The sequence below is a fragment of the Hylobates moloch genome, unplaced genomic scaffold (genome assembly GCF_009828535.3).
Source record: "Hylobates moloch isolate HMO894 unplaced genomic scaffold, HMol_V3 SCAFFOLD_15, whole genome shotgun sequence".
In the NCBI taxonomy this organism is placed as follows: domain Eukaryota; kingdom Metazoa; phylum Chordata; class Mammalia; order Primates; family Hylobatidae; genus Hylobates; species Hylobates moloch.
In genome coordinates this window covers 71,160,920-71,174,614 of record NW_026652290.1, presented here as the reverse complement: position 1 = coordinate 71,174,614, position 13,695 = coordinate 71,160,920, and the positions used below count along the sequence as shown (strand labels likewise).

The 13,695-nt window shown below is 41.8% G+C and overlaps 2 protein-coding genes across 9 annotated transcripts in view; one reads left to right on the top strand and one right to left on the bottom strand.

The window, feature by feature from the left end:
- Positions 1 to 11,955, bottom strand: part of ASB3 (ankyrin repeat and SOCS box containing 3) — a 125,041-nt gene extending 113,086 nt beyond the window's left edge. For 2 of the 7 annotated variants that reach the window (XM_058428440.1, XM_058428441.1), the window contains exon 1: positions 4,607 to 4,641. The gene's annotated coding sequence lies outside the window, so the exon portion shown is untranslated. Of the gene's footprint in view, positions 1 to 4,606; positions 4,885 to 11,797 lie in introns of those variants that run through there. The other 5 variants (XM_032177006.2, XM_032177008.2, XM_058428439.1 and 2 more) reach the window with 5 other exon arrangements.
- Positions 11,956 to 12,025: 70 nt separating this feature from the next.
- Positions 12,026 to 13,695, top strand: part of ERLEC1 (endoplasmic reticulum lectin 1) — a 31,572-nt gene continuing 29,902 nt past the window's right edge. For both annotated transcript variants that reach the window (XM_032177010.2, XM_032177009.2), the window contains exon 1: positions 12,026 to 12,354. In XM_032177010.2, the coding sequence (XP_032032901.1) occupies positions 12,193 to 12,354 (162 nt within the window). In that variant the 5' untranslated portion in view covers positions 12,026 to 12,192. The remainder of the gene's footprint in view (positions 12,355 to 13,695) is intronic.

Sequence of the window (13,695 nt, the reverse complement as noted above, 5' to 3'; positions counted from 1 at the left end):
TTTAAATCTCAGATTTTTAGAAATTGGTCTTTGTACTCCTACTCCAGACCACTATTACAATACTTTTCCCCACTCCCAAACAATACATTCACTCACTCTTCAATTTACCAAGAACTGTAAGCATCTAGATGCCACTGTCTCCATATATAAAGTTATCATTTAGGGAAACAAAGGTTATGATGATGTCAACTCTGAATATTTAAAAGCATGAACATGACTCATTTTGTTGTGACTGACTTTAAAAGTTTGACCATTGTCTATTAATATGTATTTATCTTAAATGGGAAAATAATTTTCTAATCAAGTACCTGAAATGCGTATTATTATACATCTTGAAAGTGCCTATTTACTTTTTTTTTTTGAGATGGAGTCTCGCTCTTTTGCCCAGGCTGGAGTGCAGTGGCGCTACCTCGGCTCACTGCAAGCTCCACCTCCTGGGTTCACGCCATTCTGCTGCCTCACCCTCCCGAGCAGCTGGGACTACAGGCGCCTGCCACTGCGCCCGGCTAATTTTTTGTATTTTTAGTAGAGACGGGGTTTCACCATGTTAGCCAGGATGGTCTCGCTCTCCTGACCTCGTGATCCGCCCACCTCAGCCTCCCAAAGTGCTGGGATTACAGGCGTAAGCCACCGTGCCCGGCCTACTTTTAATATATGTAAAACATTACACAGTGACTGATATACTCAATAAATATTATTTAAAATATATCACATATTCAGAGTATCACATATTCAGAGTATCATGGGTTCAGTATGTCTTCAAGATTCCTAATGATTACAATCATGCCAGAACCATATTTGGTCTATTAGATATTTTTCAAACATTTTCCAGTCAACATTTCGTTATATTAGATTTCTCTTTTCCATAGATACATCTTGTTTTTAAATTACAAATTCAGAGAATACTCTCTCAATGAGTAACTGCATAACCTTACATCCTGGGTAGTTGTGAATATCAATGTAAGCATCATATTTGTAATTTACCATGCCTGGTTCTTTCTTTCCAGGCAATTAGATGATAAATGTGCTTTAAAATTCTCTTTCATCATATCACACTAAAACTATCAAATGTTCCTGCTATGCCTATCTTTTTTCAGCAAAAATACTCACTGCATTGTCTATTAATTTATTCAGCTTTTAGCAATCTATTTTTATGGATTTCTAAAACCTTGAATTTGGCCAGTGTACTGGCTCACACCTGTCATCATAGTACTCTGGGGTGCTGTGATGGGATGCTGTGAAGGGAGGATCACTTCAGGCTAGGAGCTACAGACCAGCCAGAGCAACAGAGGAGCACCATCTCTATAAAAAATTTAGAAATTAGCCAGGTGTAGTGGCATGCACTTGTAGGCCCAGCTACTCAGGAGGCTGAGGCAGACGTATCACCTGAACCCAGGAGTTTGAGGCTGCAGTGAGCCATGATCACACCACTGCACTCCAGGCTGGGCAACAGAGCAAGACCCTGTCTCAAAAAGCTAAAATAAAACCTTGAATTCACTCTAAGCATATATTATAGACTCAAAGATTTTGTAATCCTGTGGCTATTATGTCGAAGAATTTTAACTCTTCCAAAGACAACTAAAATACTAAAATTTTTCTTCTGTATGCCAAATTTATACGCTGAAAATTAGCTTTACTGGATTTCAGGGGCTTTTCATTCTTATGGTTCATTTTACCTTTCTAAAATACTATATTTCAGTTTCATTTTCTTGGTTGTTTTACTTAATTGTACTGAGCCTCCTTCTCTTTATAAATGGTTCGCTCACACATGTACACACACTGTAACTGAAAAAACTACCACTAATCCTACAGCTTCTTGTGTTCTTCCAGCTTTCTTATTCTTCACAGAAATTTTTTAACTACACAGTGCTTCACTTCCTTATCAATTCATCTTAATCCCTTTCCAATTCAACTTTACTCTGCCATACCACCCAATCATTATAGTATCAAGTCTCCAATGACCACTTCCTCACTGAACCCAAAGATTTCAATTTTCATGCTTCTCTGGTGCATCAGACACTAGTGATCAAGCATCCCATGTCACTAAAGCCAAAGACAAAAACATTTCATTGTGTTTCCAACTCTTACACTATTCTTTATCAGATACACAAACTCATCAAATCCTAGGCTTCAATTTTACTTAGATAGTTTCCAATCTCCAGCCTGCTCTCTCAACCTCTTCATATGTCTGTTACATGAAGGCATCTCCAGTTGTGCTACACAAGCATGGAAACTTACTGTGCTAAAACCAGTACTATCTCCTTTCCCAACCAGAAAATCTGGTCCCACATTACCTCCCTGCACATAATACACATTAAATGTTGAACAATACTTAGTCCAGGAGAAAAATAAACAGGTTTATGATACTCATATCAATTTATAAGCTTTTGGAGGAAATAGATGGTATTTTCATAATATACACAAAATGTGTTTGTGCCTTTTTATTAAATTTTACCCTTTGTTTTACTAAAACAATATAACATTTTTTAAAAAGTGTAAGCAATCTTGGCCGGGTGTGGTAGCTCACGCCTGTAATCCCAGCACTTTGGGAGACCAAGGTGGGTGGATCACCTGAAGTCAGGAGTTTGAGACCAGCCTGACCAATATGGTGAAACCCCGTCTCTACTAAAAATACAAAAAAAAAGCCAGGTGTGGTGGCAGGCACCTGTAGTCCCAGCTACTCAGGAGGCTAAGCCAGGAGAATTGCTTGAACCCAGGAGGCAGAGGTTGCACTGAGCCAAGATGGTGCCACTGAACTTCAGCATGGGCAACAGAGCAGGATTCTTGCCTCAAAAAAAAAAAAAAGAGTGTAAGCAATCTTTAATTGGAGGCCATTTGGCTAAGATGGTCCTAGGACTCTGGGTTCCTATGTAAGCAAACTGAAGCCCAATGTAAACAGTAAAACAAAACTTAATCTTTGCTTTTTATTTTTTAATTATAAACTGACTATAGTTATATATTTACGAGGTACAAAGTGATGATTTATGAATACAATGTGGAATAATTAAATCAATCTAGTTAACATATCCATGACCTCAAATTTTTTTTGTAGTGAAAACTTTTGAAATTTACTCTTAGCAAGTATAAAGTACATTATTAGTCACTATATTCACCACACTGTGCAACATATCTCAAATAAAAAAATTCCTCCCCTTTGACTATCATCTCCCCATTCCCCCATGCCTTCCCCCCACCCCTGGTAACCACTGTTCTAGTCTCTGCTTCTTTTAGTTCAACGGTTTTAGATTAAATATATAAGTAAGCATAAATGTTGTTAGTCTGCCTGTACTTGGCTTATCTCATTTAGCTTAATGTTCTCCAATCCATCCATGTCGTCACAAATGACAAAGTTTCTTTCATTTTTAAGGCTGAATAGTATTCCACTGCGTATGTATACCACATTTTTCTTTATCCATTCATCTGTCCAAGGACACTTAGGTTGATTCTGTATCTTGGCTACCATGATTAATGCTGCAATGAACATGGGAGTGCAGATATCTCTTCAACATACTGATTTCCAGTCTTTTAGGTAAATACCCAGAAGTTGGATTGCTGGATCATATGGTAATTCTATTTTTAGTTTTTTGAGGAACCACCATTGTTTTCCATAATGGCTGTACTAATTTACATTGCCATTAACAGTGTACAAACGTTCCCCTTTCTCCACATGCCTCACCAACACTTATCTTTCATCTGTTTGACAGCAGCCATTCTGACACGTATTGGGGTGATATCTCATTGTGGTTTTAATTTGCATTTCCCTGATGATTAGTAATGTTGAGCATTTTTTCATATATCTGTTGGCCATCTGTATGTCTTCTTTTGAGAAATGTCTATACAGGTTCCTTGCCCATTTTTTAACTGGACTATTTGTATTCTTTCTATAGAGTCGTTTGAGTTCCTTTTATATTCTAAATTTTAACCCCTTATCACATGCATGGCTTGCAAATATTTCCTCCCAATCCATAGGATGTCACAACTTAATTTTAATCAGAAACCAACAACTATTCTCTAACAAGCAACTTTCTGCCAGATTGTACCCAAATAAGACAAACAAGTAGCTATGACAATCAAGTAATTTTTTTTTTTTTTTTCAAGACAGGGTCTCGCTCTGTTGCCCAGACTGGAGTGCAGTGGCACAATCACAGCTCACTGCAGCCTCAACCCCCCAGGCTCAAGCAATCCTCCCACCTCAGCCTCCCAAGTAGCTGGGACTACTGGCATGTGCCACCATGCCTGGCTAATTTTTGCATTTTTTGTAGAGACGGAGTTTCACCATGTTGCCCAGGCTGGTCTTGAACTCATGAGCTCAAGTGATCCGCCTACCTCAGCCTCCCAAAATGCTGGGATTACTGCAAAGGTCTGCCGCATACTCTGTTAAAACAAGAGCTCCCTGAACTACTTCTAATTTTGGGTGCTGCCTCATTCATTAATCCTTTAACACACAGATAAATTCTGATAAATTCATTTTGTCTAAAGTTTTTCTTTAAACAAAGTCAAAACGAAGTCACCAAGGAAGCCCTGAAGCCCTTTTGTGATAAGGCTTAAAAGGTTACATGATAGTAAAAGGTTACATGCTGAAAGATTCTCAACTAAAGAGCCTTACCATACGTCAAGAGCCAGAGTTTCTTACATATTCTTCTTGTTTCCAATCTCTTTTCCTCTTTCCAATACAAGCTCTACTGTGCACTCAGAATTACTTTCCGAAAATATGGAACTAAGGTCAGTAATAAAAAATGTCTTCCGCTGCATATAAAATAAATTCAAATCCTTTAATCTGGCATTCAACTACTTACTATCTGGTCAATCTGGTATCAGTGTATTTGTCAAATTTCACTTCCCACTGATGTACTCCCCTGCCCCTCGTGCTCCAATTACACCACCCTCCTCATTCTTTAAGACCTAGCTCAAATGAGTGAACTAATGATATGTGGCAAGCAATGACTATGCACTGAGACCACCAAAATAAATAAGATAGTCCCCAGCTATAAAGAATCATATTTGGTGGAGAAACACACAAGCAAACAAATCTATGTTATTTAATATAAAAGATGTGATATAAAATACAAGCAGAGGAATGGGTATGGTGCTCATGCCTGTAATCTCAGCAATTTGGGAGGCCAAAGCAAGGGGATCACTTGAAGTCAGTAGTTTGAGACCAGCCTGGGCAATATAGTGAGACCATGTCTCTACAAAAATGTAAAAATTAGCTGGGCATAGTGGCACACGTCTGCAGTCCTAGCTACTCTGGAGGATAAAGCAGAAGGATCTCTTGAGCCCAGAAGTTCAAGGCTACAGTGAGCTATCATAATGCCCCTGCACTTCAGCCTGAGCAACACAGCAATACTCTGTCTCTAAAACTAATAACAAATAAATAAAATACAAGCAGAATACAGAAAGGCAAATTACCAATTCAAAGTAGCAGAATCAGAGAAAGCTTCATAGAAAAAACAAAAAGGTGTTCATGTGTCAGAGAATAATGGTTAACACTTATGTAGCACTAACTATATGCTAGATTCTATTCCAAGTGCTTTATGTATATTAACTCATTTAATCCTTATTTTCTATGATGATGAAAATGAGAGGCAAAGAGCTTAAGTAAAACAAATGTAGTATCATTTATTGAATATTTACAACATGCCAGGAACTGTGCTAGGCACTGAATAGGAACAAAATGAAACTAAGGCCTATAATTTTAAAAAGAACAAAAAAGGAAGCCGGACAAGTGGCTCACACCTGTAATCCCAGCACTTTGGGAGGCTTGAGGGGGCAAATCACTTGAGCCCAGGAGTTCAAGACCAGCCTGGGCAACATGGCAAAACCCTATCTCTTACAAAAAATACAAAAAAAATTAGCCAAGCATGGTGGCGCACACCTGTAGTCCCCGCTACTGAGGCTGAAGTGGGAGGATCACTTTAGCCCAGGAGGTTGAGGCTACAACAAACCAAAACCATGCCACTGCACTCTAGCCTAGGCAACAAAGTGAGACTGTCTCCAAAAAAAAAGGAGAGATGGTAGTTATCTCATTTTGTACCTCCATTGGTAGGGCTTAACCCCTTTGAGATTTTTTTTTTTTTTTTTGAGACAGAGTTTCACTCTTGTTGCCCAGGCTGGAGTACAATGGCGCCATCCTGGCTCACCGCAACGTCTGCCTCCCAGGTTCAAGTGATTCTCCTGCTTCAGCCTCCAGAGTAGCTGGGATTACAGGTATGCGCCACCACGCCTGTCTAATTTTCTATTTTCAGTAGAGACAGGGTTTCTCCAGGTTGGTCAGGCTGGTCTTGAACTTCCAACCTCAGGTGATCCGCCTGCCTCAGCCTCCCAAAGTGCTGGGATTACAGGCGTGAGCCACCACGCCCGGCTGAGATTCTTTTTTAGTTAGGACAAAATAAAATAGGACTTTTTAAAACAGGATTTAACAGATTCACCTAATTACCTATCTCCTACAGCCGTAATTTTCTTTTTAAACAACAGTATGCTTTGCCCAATTTTTTCAACAGCATTGATTTATTCAACAAATACTGGCTGGGTGCCATGGCTCACATCTGTAATCCCAACATGCTGGGAAACCAAGAATTCAAAAAATAAAAAAATTAGCGAGGCATGCTGGTGCACACCTGTAGTCCCAGCTACTCAGGAGGCTGAGGTGATGGGAGGATCGCTTGAGCCCCAGAGGTTGGGGTGTCAGTGAGCAGTGATCATGCAACTGCACTCTAGCGCGGGTGACAAAGTGAGACCCTGTCTCAAAAAAAAAAAAAAAAAAAGGATTACTCACTCTATGCAAGGCAAACTAAGCATAAGCACATACATTTTCCTCTGCTTCCTAACAAAATCCCACTGAAATGCATTCATTCATTCTGGAAGAGAAAGCAGGTAGGATTATGCTGAGGATTAAGCCAGTGCAGAGAAAACTGCAGTCCAGAACAAACACACATGCATACATGAGAAGGCTATAGCAATGTAGAAGACATTCTTGCCAGCAGAGCCTGGAGAGGTACCAATCTTAGAAACAAGCAGAGGAAGGATGTAGGACTAAAATCAGAATTATTATAATATTTATATGAAACAGCAAGCCAAACTTTTTACCACAGCCCTTTACACACAAAAAGCCTGGCAGCAACAGTATTTGTTTCTGGCTAAAACCACATCTATTTTGTTGTTGTTGCTCTTTTTAATTTAACAGTCTACCCTGGAAGCCTTTGAGCATCTTCCTGTTCTATAACGAAGCATTCCTTATTTGGGTACAGGGTGGAAGGAGAGGAGGAAAGAGGTAACTCGTTTCTTGCACTTCACTCAAGGACCCTAAAGTTAGACCCAACAGCTAGTACCCGGCTCACTTACAAAAGAGCTCAATAATTTTTTTTTTTTTTTTTTGAGATGAAGTTTCACTTTTGTCATCCAGGCTGGAATGCAATGGTACAATCTCGGCTCACTGCAACCTCCGCCTCCCAGATTTAAGTGATTCTCCTGCCTCAGCCTCTTGAGTAGCTGGGATTACAGGAGCCTGCCAAGACTTCCGGCTAATTTTTTTATTTTCGGAGAGACAGGGTTTCACCATGTTGGCCAGGCTGGTCTTGACCTCCCAGACCTCAGGTGATCTCCCAAAGTGCTGGGATTACAGGCGTGAGCCACTATGCCCCGCCAAGAATTTTTTTTTTTTTTTTTTTAAGGAAAAGCACAACAGAAAAGGATGAAAATAAACAACTGACCTGAAAGAAGTAGAGCTATTTCCGGGAATGGGAGATAAATATTTAAAAGTTATAAGTGTTATCCTCAAAGAAATTCATGTCATGAGAACAATGCATCCATTAAAAATCAGTAACTAGAAACTGTGGGGAAAAAAACCACTGAAAAAAGAAAGTGAAAAGAACTGAAAGTCAAGGAAATGGACCTCTTGGATTGATCCTTCATATTATATATTTTTTCTTTTTATCCTTTTCCTCTGTATTTGGAAGAATCTATCTAAATGTATTTGGAAGAACCTATCTAAATTCTGAATAGAACAGAGAAAACGTCAAGAACATAATTAAAGAAATAATTGAAGAAAATTTCCCGGAAGTGAAAAATAGGACTCATACAGTGCCAAGAAGGATGAATGAAAAAAGATTCACCACCTAGAAACACTCTGATAAAATATCACAGAACCAATGATAAAGAAAACAGTCTAATAAAATCTTCCAGAGAAAAAAGTATGATACCTGCAAAAGAAAAGAGACTGGCATTAGACTTGTCATCAGATACAATAGACACTAAAAAGCAACAGAATGTCTTCAGAGTTTTGAAGAAAACAAAATGATTGTGGACTAAGTCTATTTCCAAGCTATCATTAAATGAGCAGGCAAGGTAAAGGCATTTTCAGACATATGAAGTCTGTGGAAATTAAATTACCTGTTTAATCCTTTCTGAAAAAAAAAATTGCTTGAAATTAGTTATACCCCAACAAGGTGGGGAAAAAATCTGTGACAAATGAGGACACGGAATAGATAAAGCACTAGACCTAACCCAGGCGTGATACAAAGAAAACTCAGTAAACAGGTATGCAACTGACTTGGAAAGCAACTAGTCTAAATTACATGTGTGAGAGCTGGAAATATAGCTTCAGGAGCAAAATGAATTTATTTTAGCAAATATGGTGCCATTATTAGGAAGCTAATAGGATACCTTAATTGGGAGAGGTAGAATTACATTTTTTCTTTGCAGATGCAATCATACTTACTAGTTTTATAGCAAATGATGATTGCCTAATTATAATATGGTAAATAGTTGATAGGTTTTCAATGTTTAAGAATCAACCTACAAATTTGCTAAAATAAACTCATTTTGCTCCTGAAGCTATATTTCCAGCTCTCACACATGTAAATAAAGCATAGAAGACTCGTATTGATTGATGTCTGATGGCTCCTTAAAATGTATAAAACCCAAGTGTAGCCCGACCACTTTGGGCACATGCTGTCAGGACCTCCTGAGGCTGTCTTTGTCAATGACATGTCCTTAACCTTGGCAAAATAAACTTCTAAACTGGTTGAGACTTGTCTCAACTACTTTTTGGTTTTCACCCTCTATTACCTTCCTGAGGGTGCTGTAACAAATTACCACAAACTGAGCAGCTTAGACAACATAAATTGATTGTCTCACAATTCTAGAAACTAGAGATCAGAAATTAAGACGTCAGCAGGGCTATTCTCTCTATGAAAGCTCTAGAGAAGGATTCTTCCTTGCCTCTTCCTAGCTTGTGGTGATTACTGGCAATCTTTAGCATTCCTTGTTTTATAGACACATACTTCAATCTTGCTGCCTCCTCCTTCATGGCATGGCATTCTCCCTGTGTGTCCATGTGTATCCAAATTTCCCTCTACTTATAAAGATACCAGTCGGCCGGGCGTGGTGGCTCATGCCTGTAATCCCAGCACTTTGGGAGGCCGAGGAGGGTGGATCAAGAGGTCAGGAGATCGAGACCATTCTGGCTAACACGGTGAAACCCTGTCTCTACTAAAAATACAAAACATTAGCCGGGCGAGGTGGCGGGCACCTGTAGTCCCAGCTACTTGGGAGGCTGAGGTAGGAGAATGGCGTGAACTCGGGAGGCAGAGCTTGCAATGAGCTGTGATTGCGGCACTGCACTCCAGCATGGGCGACAGAGCGAGACTCCGCCTCAAAAAAATAAAAATAAAAATAAAAAAATGAAGATACCAGTCATTGGATTAGGGCCCCCTTTGATTCAGTATGACCTCATCCTTACTTGAATTACATTTGCAAAGACCCTATCCCAAGTAGTTCACACTCACAGGTTCTAGGGAATAGGACTTAAACATATCTTTTTGGGGAACACAATTCAACCCACAAGACCCCCTACAATCAATTTTCCACACAGCAGCCACATTGATCTTCACAAATGTACATCGGGTCCTGTCCACTCTCCTGCCTACAAAGCTGTGTCTCCCTGGCCTCTTTCTGCTTCTCAAAATTCTTCCACCACTTTCCTCTTACACTCCAGCCACACTGGCCTTCTTTCTATCACTCCAACACATCAAGCTCATTCCTGCCTCAGGGCCTCTGCCTAGAAATTTGTCTGGCTCCCTTCTTTTCATCATTCAAGTCACAGGTCAAATGTCACTTCCTCACAGAAGTCTCCTCTGACTCACGTACTAAAAGCAACACATCCTACAGGTATTCTCTTTCACGTAACCCTAGCTTCTTTGCAGCACTTAGCAATACTAGAAATTATTTTACTTAAGTTCCCTTCTTACTTGAACATCAGCTCTACTGAACACAGATTCAATCACTATAGCCTTAAATGCTAAAACAGGACCTCATAGAAAGTTTTCATTTTTATTCAGTCAAATACATCTCTTTTCCTTCATGACTAGTGCTTAGCACAGAATAAATGCTAAAAAAAAAAAAAAAAAAAAAAAATTGACTGTTATTACTACCATAACAGTTTGCAATTATTTGTTTGTACAATCTCCCTGGCTAGACTGTGTGACCGAAGACAGAAACCCATTTATTTGGCATTTTACCAGTCCTAGTGGGGCCAGGCACAGTGGTTCAGGCCTGTAATCCCAGCACTTTGGAAGGCCGAGGAGGGCGGATCACCCGAGGTCAGGAGTTCGAGACCAGCCTGGCTAACGTGGTGAAACCCTGTCTCTACTAAAAATACAAAAATTAGGGTGTAGTGGCGCACGCCTGTAATCCCAACCACTCGGAAGGCTGCGAAAAAGGAGAATCCCTTGAACTCGGGAGGCGGAGGTTGCAGTGAGCCGAGATTATGCCTCTGCACTCCAGCCTGGGTGATAGCGCGACACTTTGTCTCAAAACAAACAAACAACAACAACAAAAATCCCAGTAGTCTGGAACACATTAAGCATTAATAAGAAGTGCTAAATATAATTAGCGAATAACAATTCTGAACAAAGTTATCTTCTTTGATACTATGGATTCCTGATGTTTAAAAAATTTTTTTAAGATAGAATATGGGACTGTCCTTCCTGCTTTTTGATTTGGTTCAAATCTGAGGAAGTGGGGGCGACCAGTCTTTAACAGATCTAGCAAGACTGTCGAGCTTTTCCCACCTCGCAGGAAGGGAATGGTTATTTCTCTAAAGCCAACACTGTATGTCCATTATATTGGAGATCAAAACAGACAGTGGCATTTTTTCTAAAGAGGGGTAGGTGAAACCAAAACTTTTTGTCTAATTTGGGGATGCAGTCAGACGTGACTTAGTTCATAAACACACACACTCATCTGGCGCTAAACTTCACATAAGGAACCTTACCGGCTTCCTTGATAAAACAACACCCCAACACTTCAATCTAGAGATGGAGGGTAAAAATGTAGGGTTGTGATGTCTAGCTGCCCATTCCACGAGTCTCCCACCATGCCAAATTCGGAGGCTCGCGGTATTCTCCTACCGGGAGATGGCGGGCTACCTCACCCCAGGTTTCCCCTAACACAGAGTTACAGTCGCTGAACAAACTGCCCTGCGTTAGTCAGAAGCTGTTAAGTAACGAGATGGCCACCGTCCAAAGCAGAAGAGGTGGCGATAAGCCTCAGGCGGGAAAGATGAAGTGTACAAATGCCAAATGCGGAGAAAAAGAAGAAAAGCTCCAAGAAGGCAGGTCAGTCAGGAACACCGCCATTTCTCACATCTCATCGCTACTTCGAATTTTCTCATCTAAGGACCTGCACCCGCGGTTCACACTGTCTTCCCGCTATCACTCCGTGTGCGCCAAACCTCTGCCTGCCCACTGGAGAGCAGCGCGAGTGGCTTCAGGAAGCGGCTGCCGCCTCCGAGACTCACCGGCCTGCCGTGATGCCACTTCTACACCGAAAAGGCTGGTCCGAGGCCGCGTCTCCAGACGCTGCGTCCCAGAAGCCCCCGCTTTCGATCCCCACCGCGATGCTGCAGCGCTCCGAAAACGAGAGACGCGCAGGCGACGTCCCGGCCCCCGTAGGCGGACGGCTCCGCGACCCCCGGATGTTGATATGTCGTCTGCCCCGGAAACGGTGACAAGAGGCTCAAGGGGGCGGAGGCGGCGTTGCCGGGCTCTCCGGAAGGAGACGTGGCGGCGGTTGGGCCGGTGAAACCCGGGCGCTTTATACTCCCGCCGCCTCCTCCTCCACCTCCTCCTCCTCCTCCTCTCCTCCTAGACCAGAGGAGGTTGTGGCGGTGGCTGGAGAAAGCGGCGGCGGAGGATGGAGGAAGGAGGCGGCGGCGTACGGAGTCTGGTCCCGGGCGGGCCGGTGTTACTGGTCCTCTGCGGCCTCCTGGAAGCGTCCGGCGGCGGCCGAGCGCTCCCTCAACTCAGCGATGACATCCCTTTCCGAGTCAACTGGCCCGGCACCGAGTTCTCTCTGGTCAGTGCCCTCACTAACCCTGCAGCCACCCCTCCTCCTGACACTAAGGATTCGGCCTCTTCCCTCGGTTTTCTTTGCTTTTTCTCCCCAAGACCTTCTCTGCAGACTCTTACTTTCCCCAAGCCAAAGCTGCTTTTATGCCGCGTTCATTCATTCGTTCGTTCTCACGTTATGTGGATGCGTCCCCCTTGCTGAGCATTAGGGATCTAGCGATCACCTGCTCTCCTCCTTTTTAATTCTGTCGCACTAGATCTTGCTTCCCAACACTCCCACCCTGCAGAAGCAGCTTTCGTAGAATAACGTCAGGTGCACTTACTCATCTTCCTTTTGGAAAATTAACTGTGGCTCTTACTCCACCAACAGACTTCTTTTCTTCAGTATTACATGGCACCCTGCCCACATCACAGTACTTCAGACTCGAGTTCCCTCTCTCGTATTCGTTCTCCCTCGGTTGTATACACACACGGACATACGCAAACGCACAGCTCCAAGGCAACTTTTTCCTTTCAGAGTTGTTTCTGAGAGGGCTCTTTGGCCTGTGAGATGTTAACGACCCTTTATGCAGAATATCCTTTACAGTTTTCATGTATTACGACTGTTATTTGAGTCCCCAGAACATGAGCTTCTATGTTGAGTTTTCCTGTAGTGAAGAACATATTTATAACCTCGCGGAAATGAAAATTCAGTCTTGGAGGAGTGGACCGCTGAAAAGTCTTCCTGTCCACGTGTACCTACTGCAGGCTAATAAATATTGTACTCTTATGACACTTACCATGTAGTAATTAACTCATTTACTTCAAATTGAAGTCCCGGAAACAGCAAAATTTTTTTTAACTTTTTATTCCAATTACCTTCAGGCATTCAACTTGCAATACTTTATTATATTATTTTATTATCATTTAATTGAAACAGTAAGTGATATTATGATGTCAAAACAAGATGTATCAAGTTAATGGATGTTATAACCACATAGCTTTCTATTTGCAAGCGTTAGGGGTTTTTTGGTTTGGTTTGGGTTGGGTTTTTTTGTTTTTGTTTGTTTGTTTTTTGAGACAGGGTCTCAGTCTGTTGCCCATCCTGAAGTGCAGTGGCACGGGCACCACTGGCTGCAGCCTCGACCTCCTGGGCTCAAGAGATCCTCCTCCTCAGCTTCCCAGTAGCTGGGACTACAGGGAAACCCCACCACTCCTGGCTGTTTTTTTTTTTTTTAGAGGCAGGGTCTCACTATGTTGCCCAGGCTAGTCTCGAACTCCTGGGCTCAAGCAATCCTCCTGCCTCAGCCTCCCAGAGTACTGGGATTACATGTGTGAACCAAATGTTCTGAATTTATCTAGGTAAATA